Source organism: Panthera tigris, chromosome C2, assembly GCF_018350195.1.
Source record: "Panthera tigris isolate Pti1 chromosome C2, P.tigris_Pti1_mat1.1, whole genome shotgun sequence".
NCBI classification, from domain to species: Eukaryota; Metazoa; Chordata; class Mammalia; order Carnivora; family Felidae; genus Panthera; species Panthera tigris.
This window is the reverse complement of record NC_056668.1, coordinates 103,675,163-103,689,451: the sequence shown is the minus strand read 5'-3', so window position 1 is coordinate 103,689,451 and position 14,289 is coordinate 103,675,163. Positions and strand designations below refer to the sequence as shown.

The 14,289-nt window shown below is 35.7% G+C and overlaps 1 protein-coding gene across 6 annotated transcripts in view; it reads right to left on the bottom strand.

The window, feature by feature from the left end:
- Positions 1–14,289, bottom strand: part of IFT80 (intraflagellar transport 80) — a 140,406-nt gene that overhangs the window by 95,393 nt on the left and 30,724 nt on the right. For all 6 annotated transcript variants that reach the window (XM_042956575.1, XM_042956577.1, XM_007086253.3 and 3 more), the window contains one exon: positions 2,776–2,885. In XM_042956575.1, the coding sequence (XP_042812509.1) occupies positions 2,776–2,885 (110 nt within the window). The remainder of the gene's footprint in view (positions 1–2,775; positions 2,886–14,289) is intronic.

The following is a 14,289-nucleotide window of genomic DNA, read 5'->3' as shown; positions in this document are numbered from 1 at the left end:
AGAGAATGCCTACATATATACATATATATATATATATATGTGTGTGTGTGTGTATGTCACCCAGAAATTGGCAATCTAGAAAGTAAGCATGGATGCTTTCTTGCTTTTTAAATACAATCCACGTGTCCATTTAGCTATTACCACAAGTAATTAAAAAGCTATCTTTTATCATGTTTAGGCAGAATAATACAACTTAAAAAGAATTAATTTTCCTTGAAGACCATAAGGTACATTTTAATGTCTGAGCCAATTAACTTCACATCAAAGAGTAACCAATGTTAAGGGCTCTATTGACCCTTCCCAACCTATTGTTCTTAATGTACACAGAGTAAAATTAAATTAGGGTCAAATAAGCTCTAAGAAGAAGCAATAATTCATAGCTTGTTTACTGAAGATATATAAAAAATATGCACTCTGAAAAACAAATGTTTTGATAATATATTTTAAAAAGCAGTAATTCACACAATTTACTGCCAACTTAATACAATGTCCTCAAATAAACTACAAGGACAAAAACAACAAAACATAGACACAGATATGGGTATATACAGATACACACACACACACACACAGATTCTCAAGAGTCTCATTTCAAAGCTGTAAAAATAAATTTTTGCATATTCAAAAGTTAGGAATAAAATAGGATTTAAACTTTTCTTCTACTATGATTTAGGATTATCAGTTTACATATTACATATATTTATATACTATACATAAGGCATAGACAGTTTTCAATTATATCTCCATGAATTGCACAATCTGTGAAATTCCTTTGAACAGAAGCAAGCTCCTTGAAGGCAGGAACTGTTCTGTTTCACTTTGCATTATGTCACACACGGCATGGTGCTTGGTATATAGTATGTATGCACTACATTTTCACTGAATAAATAAATTTTTAAAAAGTCTCTTCACTATAAAACCAACTTCTGGGTCTCTAGAAGAGTCCCTAGAGCTTTAAAGGAAAATCAGGTATTTACTTTTGAACTGTATTCTACAAGCAAGAATTAATTAAGCGTTCCTTTTGTGGACAATACAAATTTTAATGTGTTTATGCCCAAGGAAAACTGCTGCAGCTTTAGTTTACCAAAAAGAAAAAAAAGAAAATTTGCATTAAGTTACTAATTATACTTCAACTCTTCTTCCACTCTAGCTGAATTTTGACAATGGATACTTTTCTTTCCCTCCACTACATGCTGGCCCATAAGCTCTACTAGACCACTAAACTATAATTTAACTTCCTGAGTTTCATTTATATAAGCCTAATTACAGGTATCTCAATAAATCACATAACTATAAACTAAAGATTCATCTTGCCTGTTTTGCTGTACAATTTCAAAGTAGAGTTTTGGAGTCTGAGTGGTGTGGAAGGAGTTTGACTAAAGGCAGGCAGAACTAGTTCTCTTTTGCAGCTTCTTCTGTTTGCCCAAATTTTTTACCTTAGTTGCCTTAGAGCAAGGACCTGTATCTTCTATTTCTTGTTTGTCGCATAGTTCTTAGCAGAGTGTTCTGCATGCAGTAAAAATTTAAATGCATGTTGACTTTATAAAATATATATAACATAACCTACATAGAAGTTGTAGAAACTCAATACATTTGTAGAAACTCAATATGGAAACTCAATAACATTTCTATCCCCTTACTCCCCAAATCTATTACCTACTCAGCTATTAAATCTGATGCTGCTTCTTAAATCACTTTTATACCCATTGTAGTTGGTCAGTCTCTAACACCAAATCCCTTACTCAAGACCCAGTCATTTCTACATCTTTTTTTTCTGACCTCCTTGGCTCTAATTTATTGGGGGCTGACTAAAAGGTAGAGATGACATAATAACTCATAATAATAACTATAGTAATGAGTACTCTATATTGAGTGCTTACTCTATGCACTCAATATGCTTATTGTATACACTGTCCTATGCACTTTGCAATTTAATTCATTTAATCTTCACAACAATCCTACTAAGTGGGTATTAGCATCACAACTAAGAGATGAGAAAGCTGAGAATCAAAGATATTTTATAACTTGCCTAAAGTTACATTTAGATAAATAAGTGAACATCCTAAAACCATGTGACAAACTCCAAAGCCTATGTTTTTATTACCAACACTACACTGTGTCATTATCAAAATAAAATATGATTCTGCATTTTAACAATGAAATCAAACATCAAAATACTGAATATAGGCTTAAGGTTTCCCATTAATTTGTCCTACTCTGACTTGTCTTAACTGCCACCATTGTTTTGCTTCTATATAACTGGTAAAATTATATATACCTAATTTGTTCTAAACATTACATTTATGACCTCTCCACTCTAAAAATACCAAAGAAAGCAATGGTCTTAGAGAAAGCTTAAATGTATTGAACAGATGATGTTGAAGAGGAGGAGGAGGATGCTAGTTATAATGATAAAAAAAACACAGTCTAAACTTTTAAAGTTTTATGATTTCACCCTGTTTTGTCTTAAATCTATACATGTGAGGCTGATTGTGCTAAATTTAAAGATGCCTGCCATGCCAAATCATGAGACAATTTAGTAACTCTAAACACATTTATGATTTGCTAGAATAATGTAAATTGGATAAGGAGGAAGTGAACCTTGTTAGAAACATAACCAGATATCCCCTATTCTGTAATAAAGGCTAATAAAAACACACACTTAAAAGTCAGACATAAAGAGACCACCCAGAAGAAAGAGACTCCTAAGAAAGTGACCTCTTATTTAGCAGTCCAGCAGGTCCTGATAACAATTTGCAAATACCTGAGAAGTACCTGTAAAACTTTAGCATTTGGTTGAAGAGGTTTAATGATCAGCTGCTTGCCTGCTGTGTAAAGAACCTTTTCTGAATCAGGGCCCCACACTACTGAATATACTGGTGTTCCTGTGAAAAGGAAAAGAAAAAAAAAACTGATAAATTTTCATTATTATGCCTTATAATAAAAGAGCTAGTTAAGAGGATCAAAAAAGCGCATATTTTCAGACCACAACGCTATGAAACTGGAAATCAACCACAAGAAAAAATTTGGAAAGGTACCAAATACTTGGAGACTGAAGAACATCCCACTAAAGAATGAATGGGCTAACCAAGAAGTTAAAGACAAAATTGAAAAGCATATGGAAGCCAATGAAAATGATAACACCACAATCCAAAACCTCTGGGACACAGCAAAGGCGGTCATAAGAGGAAACTATATAGCAATCCAGGCCTTCCTAAAGAGGGAAGAAAGATCTCAGATATACAACCTAACCTTACGCCTTAAGGAGCTGGAAAAAGAACAGCAAATAAAACCCCAAACCAGCAGAAGACAGGAAATAATAAAGATTAGAGCAGAAATTAATGCTACTGAAACCAAAAAAACAGTAGAACAGATCAATGAAAACAGAAGCTGGTTCTTTGAAAGAATTAACAAAATTGATAAACCACTAGCCAGTTTGATCAAGAAAAAAAAGGAAAGGACCCAAATAAATAAAATCAAGAATGAAAGAGGAGAGATCACAACCAACACAGCAGAAGTAAAAACAATAATAAAAGAATACTATGACCAATTATATGCCAATAAAATGGGCAATCTGGAAGAAATGGACAACTTCCTAGAAACATATACACTACCAAAACTGAAACAGGAAGAAATAGAAAATTTGAACAGACCCATAACCAGTAAGGAAATCGAATTAGTAATAAAAAATCTGCCAAGAAACAAGAGTCCAGGGCCAGATGGCTTTCCAGGGGAATTCTACCAATCATTTAAGGAACAGTTAACACCTACTTTCTTGAAGGTGTTCCAAAAAATAGAAATGGAAGGAAAACTTCCAAACTCTTCGTATGAAGCCAGCATTACCTTGATTCCAAAACCAGAGAGAGACCCCACTAAAAAGGAGAACTATAGACCAATTTCCCTGAAGAACATGGATGCAAAAATCCTCAACAAGATATTAGCCAACTGGATCCAACAATATATTAAAAAAATTCTTCACCACGACCAAGTGGGATTTATACCTGGGATGCAGGGCTGGTTCAATATCCGCAAAACAATTAACATGATTCATCACATCAGTAAAAGAAAGGACAAGAACCATATGATCCTCTCAACAGATGCAGAGGAAGCATTTGACAAAATACAGCATCCTTTCTTAAAAAAAGCCCTCAAGAAAGTAGGGATAGAAGGATCATACCTTGAGTCAATAAACCCCATATATGAACAACCCAACACTAATATCACCCTCAATGGGGAAAAACTGACAGCTTTCCCCCTAAGGTCAGGTCCACTCTCGCCACTGTTATTCAACATAGTATTGGAAGTCTTAGCCTCTGCAATCAGACAACACAAAGAAATAAAAGGCATCCAAATCAGCCAGGAGGAGGTCAAACTTTTACTCTTCGCAGATGACATGATACTCTGTATGGAAAACCCAAAAGATTCCACCAAAAAACTGCTAGAATTGATTCATGAATTCAGCAAAGTTGCAGGATATAAAATCAATTCACAGAAATCAGTTGCATTCCTATACACCAACAATGAAGCAACAGAAGGAGAAATCAAGGAATTGATCCCATTTACAGTTGCACAAAAAACCATAAAATACCTAGGAATAAATCTAACCAAAGAGGTAAAAAATCTATACACTGAAAACTATAGAAACTTTATGGAAGAAATTGAAGAAGACACAAAAAAATGGAAAAAGAGTCCATGCTCCTGGAGAGGAAGAACAAATACTGTTAAAATGTCGATACTACCCAAAGCAATGTACGTATTCCATGCAATCCCTATCAAAATAACACCAGCATTCTTCACATAACTAGAACAAATAATCCTAAAATTTGTATGGAACCAGAAAAGACCCCCAATAGCCAAAGCAATCTTGAAAAAGAAAACCAAAGCAGGAGGCATACAAGCTGTAATCATCAAGACAGTAGGGTACTGGCACAAGAACAGACACTCAGATCAATGGAACAGAATAGAGAACCCAGAAATGGACCCACAAACGTATGGCCAACTAATCTTTGACCAAGCAGGAAAGAATATCCAATGGAATAAAGACAGTCTCTTCAGCAAATGGTGCTGGGAAAACTGGACAGTGGCATGCAGAAGAATGAACCTGGACCACTTTCTTACACCATACACAAAAATAACCTCAAAATGGATGAACGACCTCAATGTAAGACAGGAAGCCAACAAAATCCTCGAGGAGAAAGCAGGCAAAAACCTCTTTGATCTTGGCCGCAGCAACTTCTTACTCCACACGCCTCCAGAGGGAAGAGAAACAAAAGCAAAAATGAACTACTGGGACCTCATCAAAATAAAAAGCTTCTGCACAGCAAAGGAAACAATCAGCAAAACTAAAAGGCAACTGACAGAATGGGAGAAGATATTTGCAAATGACATAACAGATAAAGGGTTAGTATCCAAAATCGATAAAGAATTTACCAAACTCAACACCCAAAAAACAAATAATCCAGTGAAGAAATGGGCAAAAGACATGAATAGACACTTCTCCAAAGGAGACATCCAGATTTCCAACCGACACATGAAAAAATGCTCAACATCACTTGTCATCAGGGAAATACAAATCAAAACCACAATGAGATACCACCTTACACCTGTCAGAACGGCTAACATTAACAACTTAGGCAACAACAGATGTTGGCAAGGATGTGGAGAAAGAGGATCTCTTTTGCATTGTTGGTAGCAATGCAAGCTAGTGCAGCCACTCTGGAAAACAGTATGGAGGTTCCTCAAAAAATTAAAAATACACCTACCCTATGACCCAGCAATTGCACTACTAGGCATTTATCCACGGGATACAGGTGTGCTGTTTCAAAGGGACACATGCACCCCCATGTTTGTAGCAGCACTATCAACAATAGCCAAAGTATGGAAAGAGCCCAAATGTCCATCAATGGATGAATGGATAAGGAAAATGTGGTATATATACACAATGGAGTGTTACTCAGCAATCAAAAAGAATGAAATCTTGCCATTTGCAACTACGTGGATGGAACTGGAGGGTGTTATACTAAGTGAAATTAGAGAAAGACAAAAATCATATGACTTCATTCATATGAGGACTTTAAGAGACAAAAGAGATGAACATAAGGGAAGGGAAACAAAAATAATATAAAAACAGGGAGGGGAACAAAGCAGAAAAGACTCATAAATATGTAGAACAAACTGAGGGTTGCTGGAGGGGTTGTGGGAGGGGGGATGGGCTAAATGGGTAAGGGGCATTAAGCAATCTACTCCTGAAATCATTGTTGCAGTATACGCTAATTTGTATGTAAATTTTAAAAAATAAAAAACAAAATTCTGACCCAGTTACCTATCCATTAGGAAAGTGAATGAAGGTGAACAATTAATCTATGAAATATTAATCCTACTATATTTCTAAAGCCAAGCTTTTAAAATATTGTCTGGAACTCCTAAGTCAGACTATTGTAGCAGTTGGCTTTCTGTGAATGAATAAATGAATCTTTCTGTAATTTACATTTTCACTAAAATGAAATCTGAATCTGAGGATTTATGGGCAATCAATAAGATTTAATTGTTTATTTAAATGCAAACCCAACTGATGCTAATCAACAGGGAGTAATCAGTAATTAACAGGGAGTAAATTTCAGTAAGATAAATGTTTGTGTTCAAGTGGCACCCTACTTCCTTTATGCCATTTTCTTCCTAATCAGAATATAATTCAGCTGTAAGTCTCAGTGGTTTAAGGGATTTAGAAAATCTAGTTTAGACCTAATCCAAAAAAAAAAAAAAACAACCACCATAAAGTATGCCTTCTATTTATTGAGTTTTATATTGGGTCTTAATATGCTATTCAATCTATGACATCCAGGATTGTTCTCTATCAGAGGAACCTACAGATGGCCAACCTCAGAAGGCACTTCTTCGGTACTTGGTAAGTATGTTCTCTTGTAATATTCTCTGGAAGTAGCCAGGAGCTGACCTGGCTGGGCTTCACAAGTAAATCTCCAAATGAACAGAATTCCTCTCTAATAAATTTCTCAGAAAATGTAAATCAAAATTTGAGATATTTCAAATGTGGTTCTTGATGATTACTGGAAGGGAATAGGGGCGGAAAGATTATTTGATACAATGAGAAATATAGGTACCTTCTTTATTCCCAGTATTATAGTTGTAATTATTGTTCAAAAAAAGTAACTTAATATGTTTTAATTAAAGATCATCATGAATATATTCAGTAAAATTACACTTTCCTGGGGTGTTTACTAAACTATGACAAACATCTATCCTCAAGGAAATAATTCAGTAAATACAACTCCCATTGAGTTATACAGGATGTGACTCTAGCCCTTTAGTTGTGGTAAAAGGCACAGTTGGGGTATAGGATGAGGAGCTATGGACGCTTTTGTCCTCTTTAACATTGAATCTGTTGCCTCATTAAGTCAGCTGTGTCACCATTTCCTTGCTTATAAATCTTACAAATCTTCAGAATTCTTATCTTCCGTGTTGGAACTTAGTGATTATTCACTTCCTGTTTAAAAAATATTTTTAAACAATAATACTGTTTAAAAAACAGATATAATAATGTATTGTATAAAACAAAATAAGCTTATAGAGGAAAAGTTAAGCAATTCCTTTGTAATACATGAGGCTTTTAATCACATTTGTTCAATCAGAACACAAATATAGGGTTATGATAGGTAAGATTAATAGCCAAGTCTCATTAGTTAAATCTTCTTAACCACCAATATTCAAAATGGGTATAACATCAAGAACTAAGAGAAGTCTTCATTTTATTCAGCTCTTATATTTATAATAAAATGTTAAGTGTAAAACTAGTATATTCATGAAAGTTTTCTTTCCCAAAAGGAGACATACAATACAATTTCCAATTTGGGTAGTTCGGATAAAGATTATTACTGAAAGTAGATAAATTAGCTTCATAAAGAAAATTATGGTTTCTATTATGATGAAATCTATCCCACTTGCACTTCAAACAAATCTGTAATATTTAAAATGTTTTTTAAAAAATATCCTTATTAAAGCATTGACTTACTCCCAGAGCCACACTTCACTTCGCAAAGTCAGTATGAAAATAACAAATATAGCCTTCAGGTTGAATAAGTTTACTATAAAAAGTTTAGCAAAATATGTAATAAGATGTTATTAATTCAAACATTAACAAAAAAATGGACAAAAAAACAAAAGTAGTTTCAGAAGAATTAAATAATGTCTTGCTTTTTATGTTGGGAATTTTCATTTATGCTCCATTTCAGTTAAGACACTCAAAAAGATCTTGTTTTTCTGACTTTGTACACTAAGATCACATGACCCTTTTGACATTTTTTAAGAAACCACATGCACCTGGGGTTGTGTTAAATGTCAGACCCTTATCTCTCTGTAAAACAAATTATCTAAATTCTTTCAACCTGTTGAAGGCATTTTAAACCACAGAAGAGGAGACAAAAATGTATTTCGATTGTTTTAAGGAAGTGCATGGTCAAATATACCATGTTTTTCACACTCATACTAAAAAGTAGCCCCTAAAATGTTGTTTTTGTATGTTTTTAAGAATGCTTTGAAACAAACTCTTCACTACTACACTGAAGAATTAGCTATCTTTGCCTTCAATGTAATATAGGTCTACATTGGGTATAAGTAAAGTACTCAGAGCAGAGTCTGATACTATATAAGCACTATCTGTTAGCTACTACTACTAGAAATTACTTTGTAACACAATAAACAACCAGCTGTTTATTGTGTTGTTCATGATAGTAAGAACTCAATGTTTTGGGGTTGCCAAATCATTAAGAATTAGAACACCAAGAATTATTCCTCTTTCATTCTACTTGTAGGGACATATACTAACAATAAATCAAGTGGGATTTATTCCACACAAAAGCAACTTTTGGGTTATATATGTCACTGGGTCGGTACAGAGAAAAAGCTTAAATGAATGCATTTGCATCTTTAGTTTCTAGCCTCAGCCACCTCTCCCTTGGGGATGGCAACTTCCCCTATAGCTTCATCTTTTACCTTTCCGAAACTGACTCTCACTTTAATATTTCAGCCTTTACCTCTGAGCTCTAACACATTATTTCCACTTGCCCTGAAGACTTCAAACTCTACATATTCAAAACTATTATCCTTCCACACTAACCCCTCATTTATTCTTCTGTCTGTATTTTTTCCCTTTTACAAGATATCCATTCCTCTCAGCCACTAAGAACTATTTACTTTTTTCAACTACTATCATCGCTGCCTCTGTTCAAGCCTTATTGCACACTAGCATAGAACATTCCAATAACCTCCGTACTGGTCACCCCAATTTATTTTATTTTTTGGTTATTATTATTTTTAATTTTTCTGAATGTAGTTGACACAGTGTTACATTAGTTTCAGGTGTACAACACAGTGATTCAATTTCTCTATATGTTATGCTATGTTCACCACAAGCATAGCTGCCATTTGTCATCAAACAACACTATTACAATATCGTTGACTATATTCCCTATATTGTGCCTTTTATTCCTGTGACTTATTCACTCCATAACGGGAAGCCTATTATCTCCCACTCCCCTTCCCCCATTTATCCCATCCCCTCACCCCCTTCCCTCTAGCAACCAACTTAGCATAATACCCTTTAGGTCCACCCATGTTGTCTCAAATGACAAGACTTTACCTTTTTTATGGCTGTGTAATATTCCATTGTACATATATACCACATTTCCCTTATCCATTCATCTATCAATGGATGCTTAGGTTGCTTCTGTATCTTGGCTATTGTAAATGATGCTGCACAGGGGAGCATATATCTTTCTGAATTAGTGTTTTTGTTTTCCTTGGGTAAATACCCAGTAGTTGAACTACTGTATCATATGGTATTTCTATTTTTTAATTATTTTTAATTTTTTTAATGTTTTATTTATTTTTGAGAGAGAGAGAGAGTTTGAGTGGGGGAGGGGCAGAGAGAGAGGGAGACACAGAATCCAAAGCAGGCTCCAGGCTCCGAGCTGTCAGCACAGAGCCTGACACGGGGCTCGAACCCACAAACGGCGAGATCATGACCTCAGCTGAAGTCGAACACCCAAGCAACTGAGCCACCCAGGTGCCCTTATTATTATTTTTTATTTTAGAGAGAGAGAGCAAGAAAAGGAGTTGGGGTGGGGGGAGGGAAGACAGAGAGAGAGAGAGAGAGAGAGAGAGAGAGAGAGAATCTCAAGCAGACTCCATGCTCAGCACAGAGCCTGATGCAGGGCTCAAACCCACGACCCTGGGATCATGACCTAAACAAAAATCAACAGTCAGATGCTCAACCGACGGAGCCAGCCAGGTGTCCCTATTTCTATTTTTAAGAGGAACCTCCATACTGCTTCCCACAGTGGCTATACTTACATTCCCACCAATAGTGCATGAGGATTTCTTGTTCCTTACATCCTCACCAACACTTGTTGTTTCTTTTCTTTTTTATTTTAGCCATTCTGACAGATGTAAGGTGATATCCCATTGCGGCTTTGAATTGCATTTCCCTAATGGACAGTGATGGGAAGCATCTTTTCATGTGTCTCTTGCTGGTCACCCCATTTAATCTCTATTTCCTCTCATTTATCCTACCTATTACTGCTAAGGTTATGTTCCTAACAGATAGTCTTTATCTCTTATTCTTTTGCTTATTTTTTTTAAGGTTTTGTATTCTGATAAAATAAGATCAAAACTGCTTCATTTAGCATCCAAGACCATCAATGTCTTGGTCCCTCTAGCAACACTATCCCTCATACAGCCTACCCCTGGCCCAAGGGGTCTGTTCACATTCACCTGACTTCCATGCTTTATGCTATTCTGCCTCTATACCTTTGATCATCTAACTTCCTCCACAGCCCCACTCCATTGCCATTTTTTTTTTTCTGTTTCGATAGCTTTATTGGAACATGGTGGTAACACAGAACATGGATTTGGGGACCCATCGCAGACACTCCTCCTCTAGACAGCAAGTGCCCCACGTCTCCAGCCAGCAGAGGCTCTAGGAAGCCTCCAGAAGGGTGGGGCAGCTCAGAGACAGACCCGAAGGAGGCCCCTGCAGTGGCAGGTGGTATGTGGGCACGATGGGTTGGAGCCCTGACCAGCTGAGACCGTGATCAGCCAGACCAGTCTTATGGCTCCAACCACTTGGCCATGACTTAGAGATCCACCTGCCTTAGACTCCCAAGAAAACTTGAGGAGGGGATTCTGGGGCTTCCAGATGGAATCCAGACAAGAAATTGAGCATCTCTGAGGGCCACTGGGGCAAATCAGCCCTACTCCATTGCCAACAAGCCCATTTACTTCCCTAATTTATTTATCCTTCAAAGCCCAATCAAAATATATTCTAGAGGCGCCTGTGTGACTCAGTCAGTTAAGTGTCCAACTCTTGATAGCTCAGGTCTTGATCTCAGGGTTGTGAGTTCAAGCTCTGCATTGGGTTCCACACTTAACGTGAAGCCTACTTAAAAAAAAGCGGAGGGGCACCTGGATGGCTCAGTTGGTTAAGCATCCCACACTTGGTTTCTGCTCAGGTCATGATCTCACAGTTTGTGAGTTTGAGCCCCACGTTGGGCTCCACACTGACAGCGTGGAGCCTGCTTGGGATTCTCTCCCTCCCTCTCTGTCTGCCCCTCCCCTGCTTGGTCACTCTCTCTCTCTCTCAAAATAAAAAAACTAAACATTGAAAAAAAAAATTTTTTTAAGATATTCCAGGAATATTTGCCAGGAAGCCTTTCTGATACTTTCTTTCCTCCCCAAAGCATTCATCTCTGTCTTCCTGTCCTCTCACAGCATCCTGCATTGTGTAACAGTTATTTATATTTCCAGTTTACCTCCTGTACTAAATTCATTATAGATAGATTCCATTTTTGTCATTCCATTCTTCCATTTGAATATAATATAGGAGGAATGTCCTCAAAGGTTTGCAGTATTACTCTATTCCAATTTTAGCCTATAATTAAAATATACAATGTAACACAAGATATGGTTTAATTATAATTATCATTGGCCCATACATTATTTTTCTCTAATAAGGAAAAATGACTCCTCATAGGTACCAGTAAGAATTGTTTCTAAACTAAGTCACATTTTTCAAAAAAAAAAACCAAAACCTTTAGAATTAATGCTTTTTCTGTATTAGAGAAAAAGGTGATGACTACGACTTTTTCTATGGGTACATCTGGCTCCAGTCATTAAGAAATGAATTCAGAATTTTTTCTATTCATCAAAAATAAATACAATTAACATAAACACGTAGTAAAAATCACAAAGATGCTTTCAACATTGTTTGCTGAATTCCAAGTTTTATGATAACTCAGGTTTGTGTTATTTCATTTTCGTACCAAAATTTCCAGTTTTTATCCTAAAAGGAGGCTGGAGTCCCTGACCCCACCTACTTTGGCCTCCTTACTCGTGCCTTCAGCATCCAGCTCTCAGTAGTTCATAGTTCAGGTTTATAATCACCCTCAAAACTTGTAATCTCTAATAAATCAAATATACCTTATAAATAACCTGATATTTTTCCTTCAATGTTGTTATAACTTAATTTTTCCAATGATTTTTCCCAGAGATAAAATGGGAAAAGTCTATGCCTTATTAGGAAAGTGTGGGTGGCACCAATGATCAAAAACTCAAAAATTAGATGCATAGTTCTACAGTAAATCTGTAATTCTTAATCTAAAAAAAAAGATATGATTATTCAGTTGAAATACCAATAAGTTAACCAAAATAAGAAAATCTATATAATTTATTTTTGCTAATTAATCTCATAATTAATATAAACCTTGAGTGAGGAAAATAAATAAGATTCAAATAAGATAAAAATGATCAGCCCTTTTACAGCCATTTGATGTTAAGAAAATTATAGCTGGGGTGCCTGGGTGGCTCAGTCGGTTAAGCGACCGACTTCAGCTCAGGTCATGATCTCACAGTCCGTGGGTTCAAGCCCCGTGTCGGGCTCTGTGCTGACAGCTCAGAGCCTGGAGCCTGCTTCAGATTCTTTATCTCCTGTCTCTCTGCCCCTCCCCTGCTCATGCTCTGTCTCTCTCTGCCTCAAAAATAAATGAAAATATTGAAAGAAAGAAAGAAAGAAAGAAAGAAAGAAAGAAAGAAAGAAAGAAAAAATTATAGCTATTTGGAATGTCAATGGAAAATATATTACATGATATGATGAATATATAATAAATACTATACTATACACTATTTATATGAATATATAATAAATACTATATTATATGACCTAAGCAGTATTTTCGCTTTTAAGAGAATCTATTTACCCATCTATTTGGAGGAAGAAAAAAAAAAAAAAGAGTACTACCCATCCCTATCTAAAATAAATATCATACACAAAAACTAACTCAAAATGGATCATAGACCTAAATGTAAACACGAAAACTATAACACTCTTAGAAGAAAATATAGATGTAAATCTTCATGAATTCAAGACAGAAGACCAAATTTGTGTGTGAAATGTCCTGATTTTAATATCGATCCTGTACCATTCTAGTGTGCCAGATTCAGCCCATAGACCACCTGTTTGTGACCTCAGATTTATAAAACGCCCTTAATTTATAAACATATTATGCTTCCAAGTTGCCATTGCAAATTTGGGAACTCTGAATATATTTCTCCATAAAAGTAAAATAAGAGGCAATTTGGTTTCCAGACCCATTACACAGGTAAACCATCGTACCGAACTAATAGTACTATGTCAACTATCCTCCATGATTAACACTGTTTATATTAAAAAACATATTCTAACTTTCAACTTTAGACTTCAGAAAGTCCAAAATGGTAAATGCAAGGGCAGTAGAAGGGCAGGAGATGATTGGGAAGAATTTAAGAAAACAAATAAGTAACCTTACAGGGCTACTAGTGAAGAAGGGTCTTAGACAAGAATTCCAGTTGCTATAATGGGTAGTGAAAGAAACTTTTGGAATTTCTCTAAATATCTGTGGCTTCTGTAAACAACAAATTTAATAAGAGAGAAAAGAAAGGAAAAAAGGACGTGTCTCAGCAGCAGCAACAGCTGAAAAGAACCATAGCCCCAGCTCCAAGGGGGCAATAATTTCTAGAAGAATTCTGTCAGTTGCTTATAAGTCAGACATCATATAGTGAGAATGCCAAATAATTAGCCCTAACAAAAATTATAAAGCCAAAAATAAATCCCCATTCTTCCTAAAAAATCTAAATAAAATTTATTTTCTAGAGGTACATTTTATTGCTAAAGTAAGAATGGATTGACATTTTTTCCTAACTAAAATTCACCCATATATGTTTCTATGAACTCTGAATTTTCTA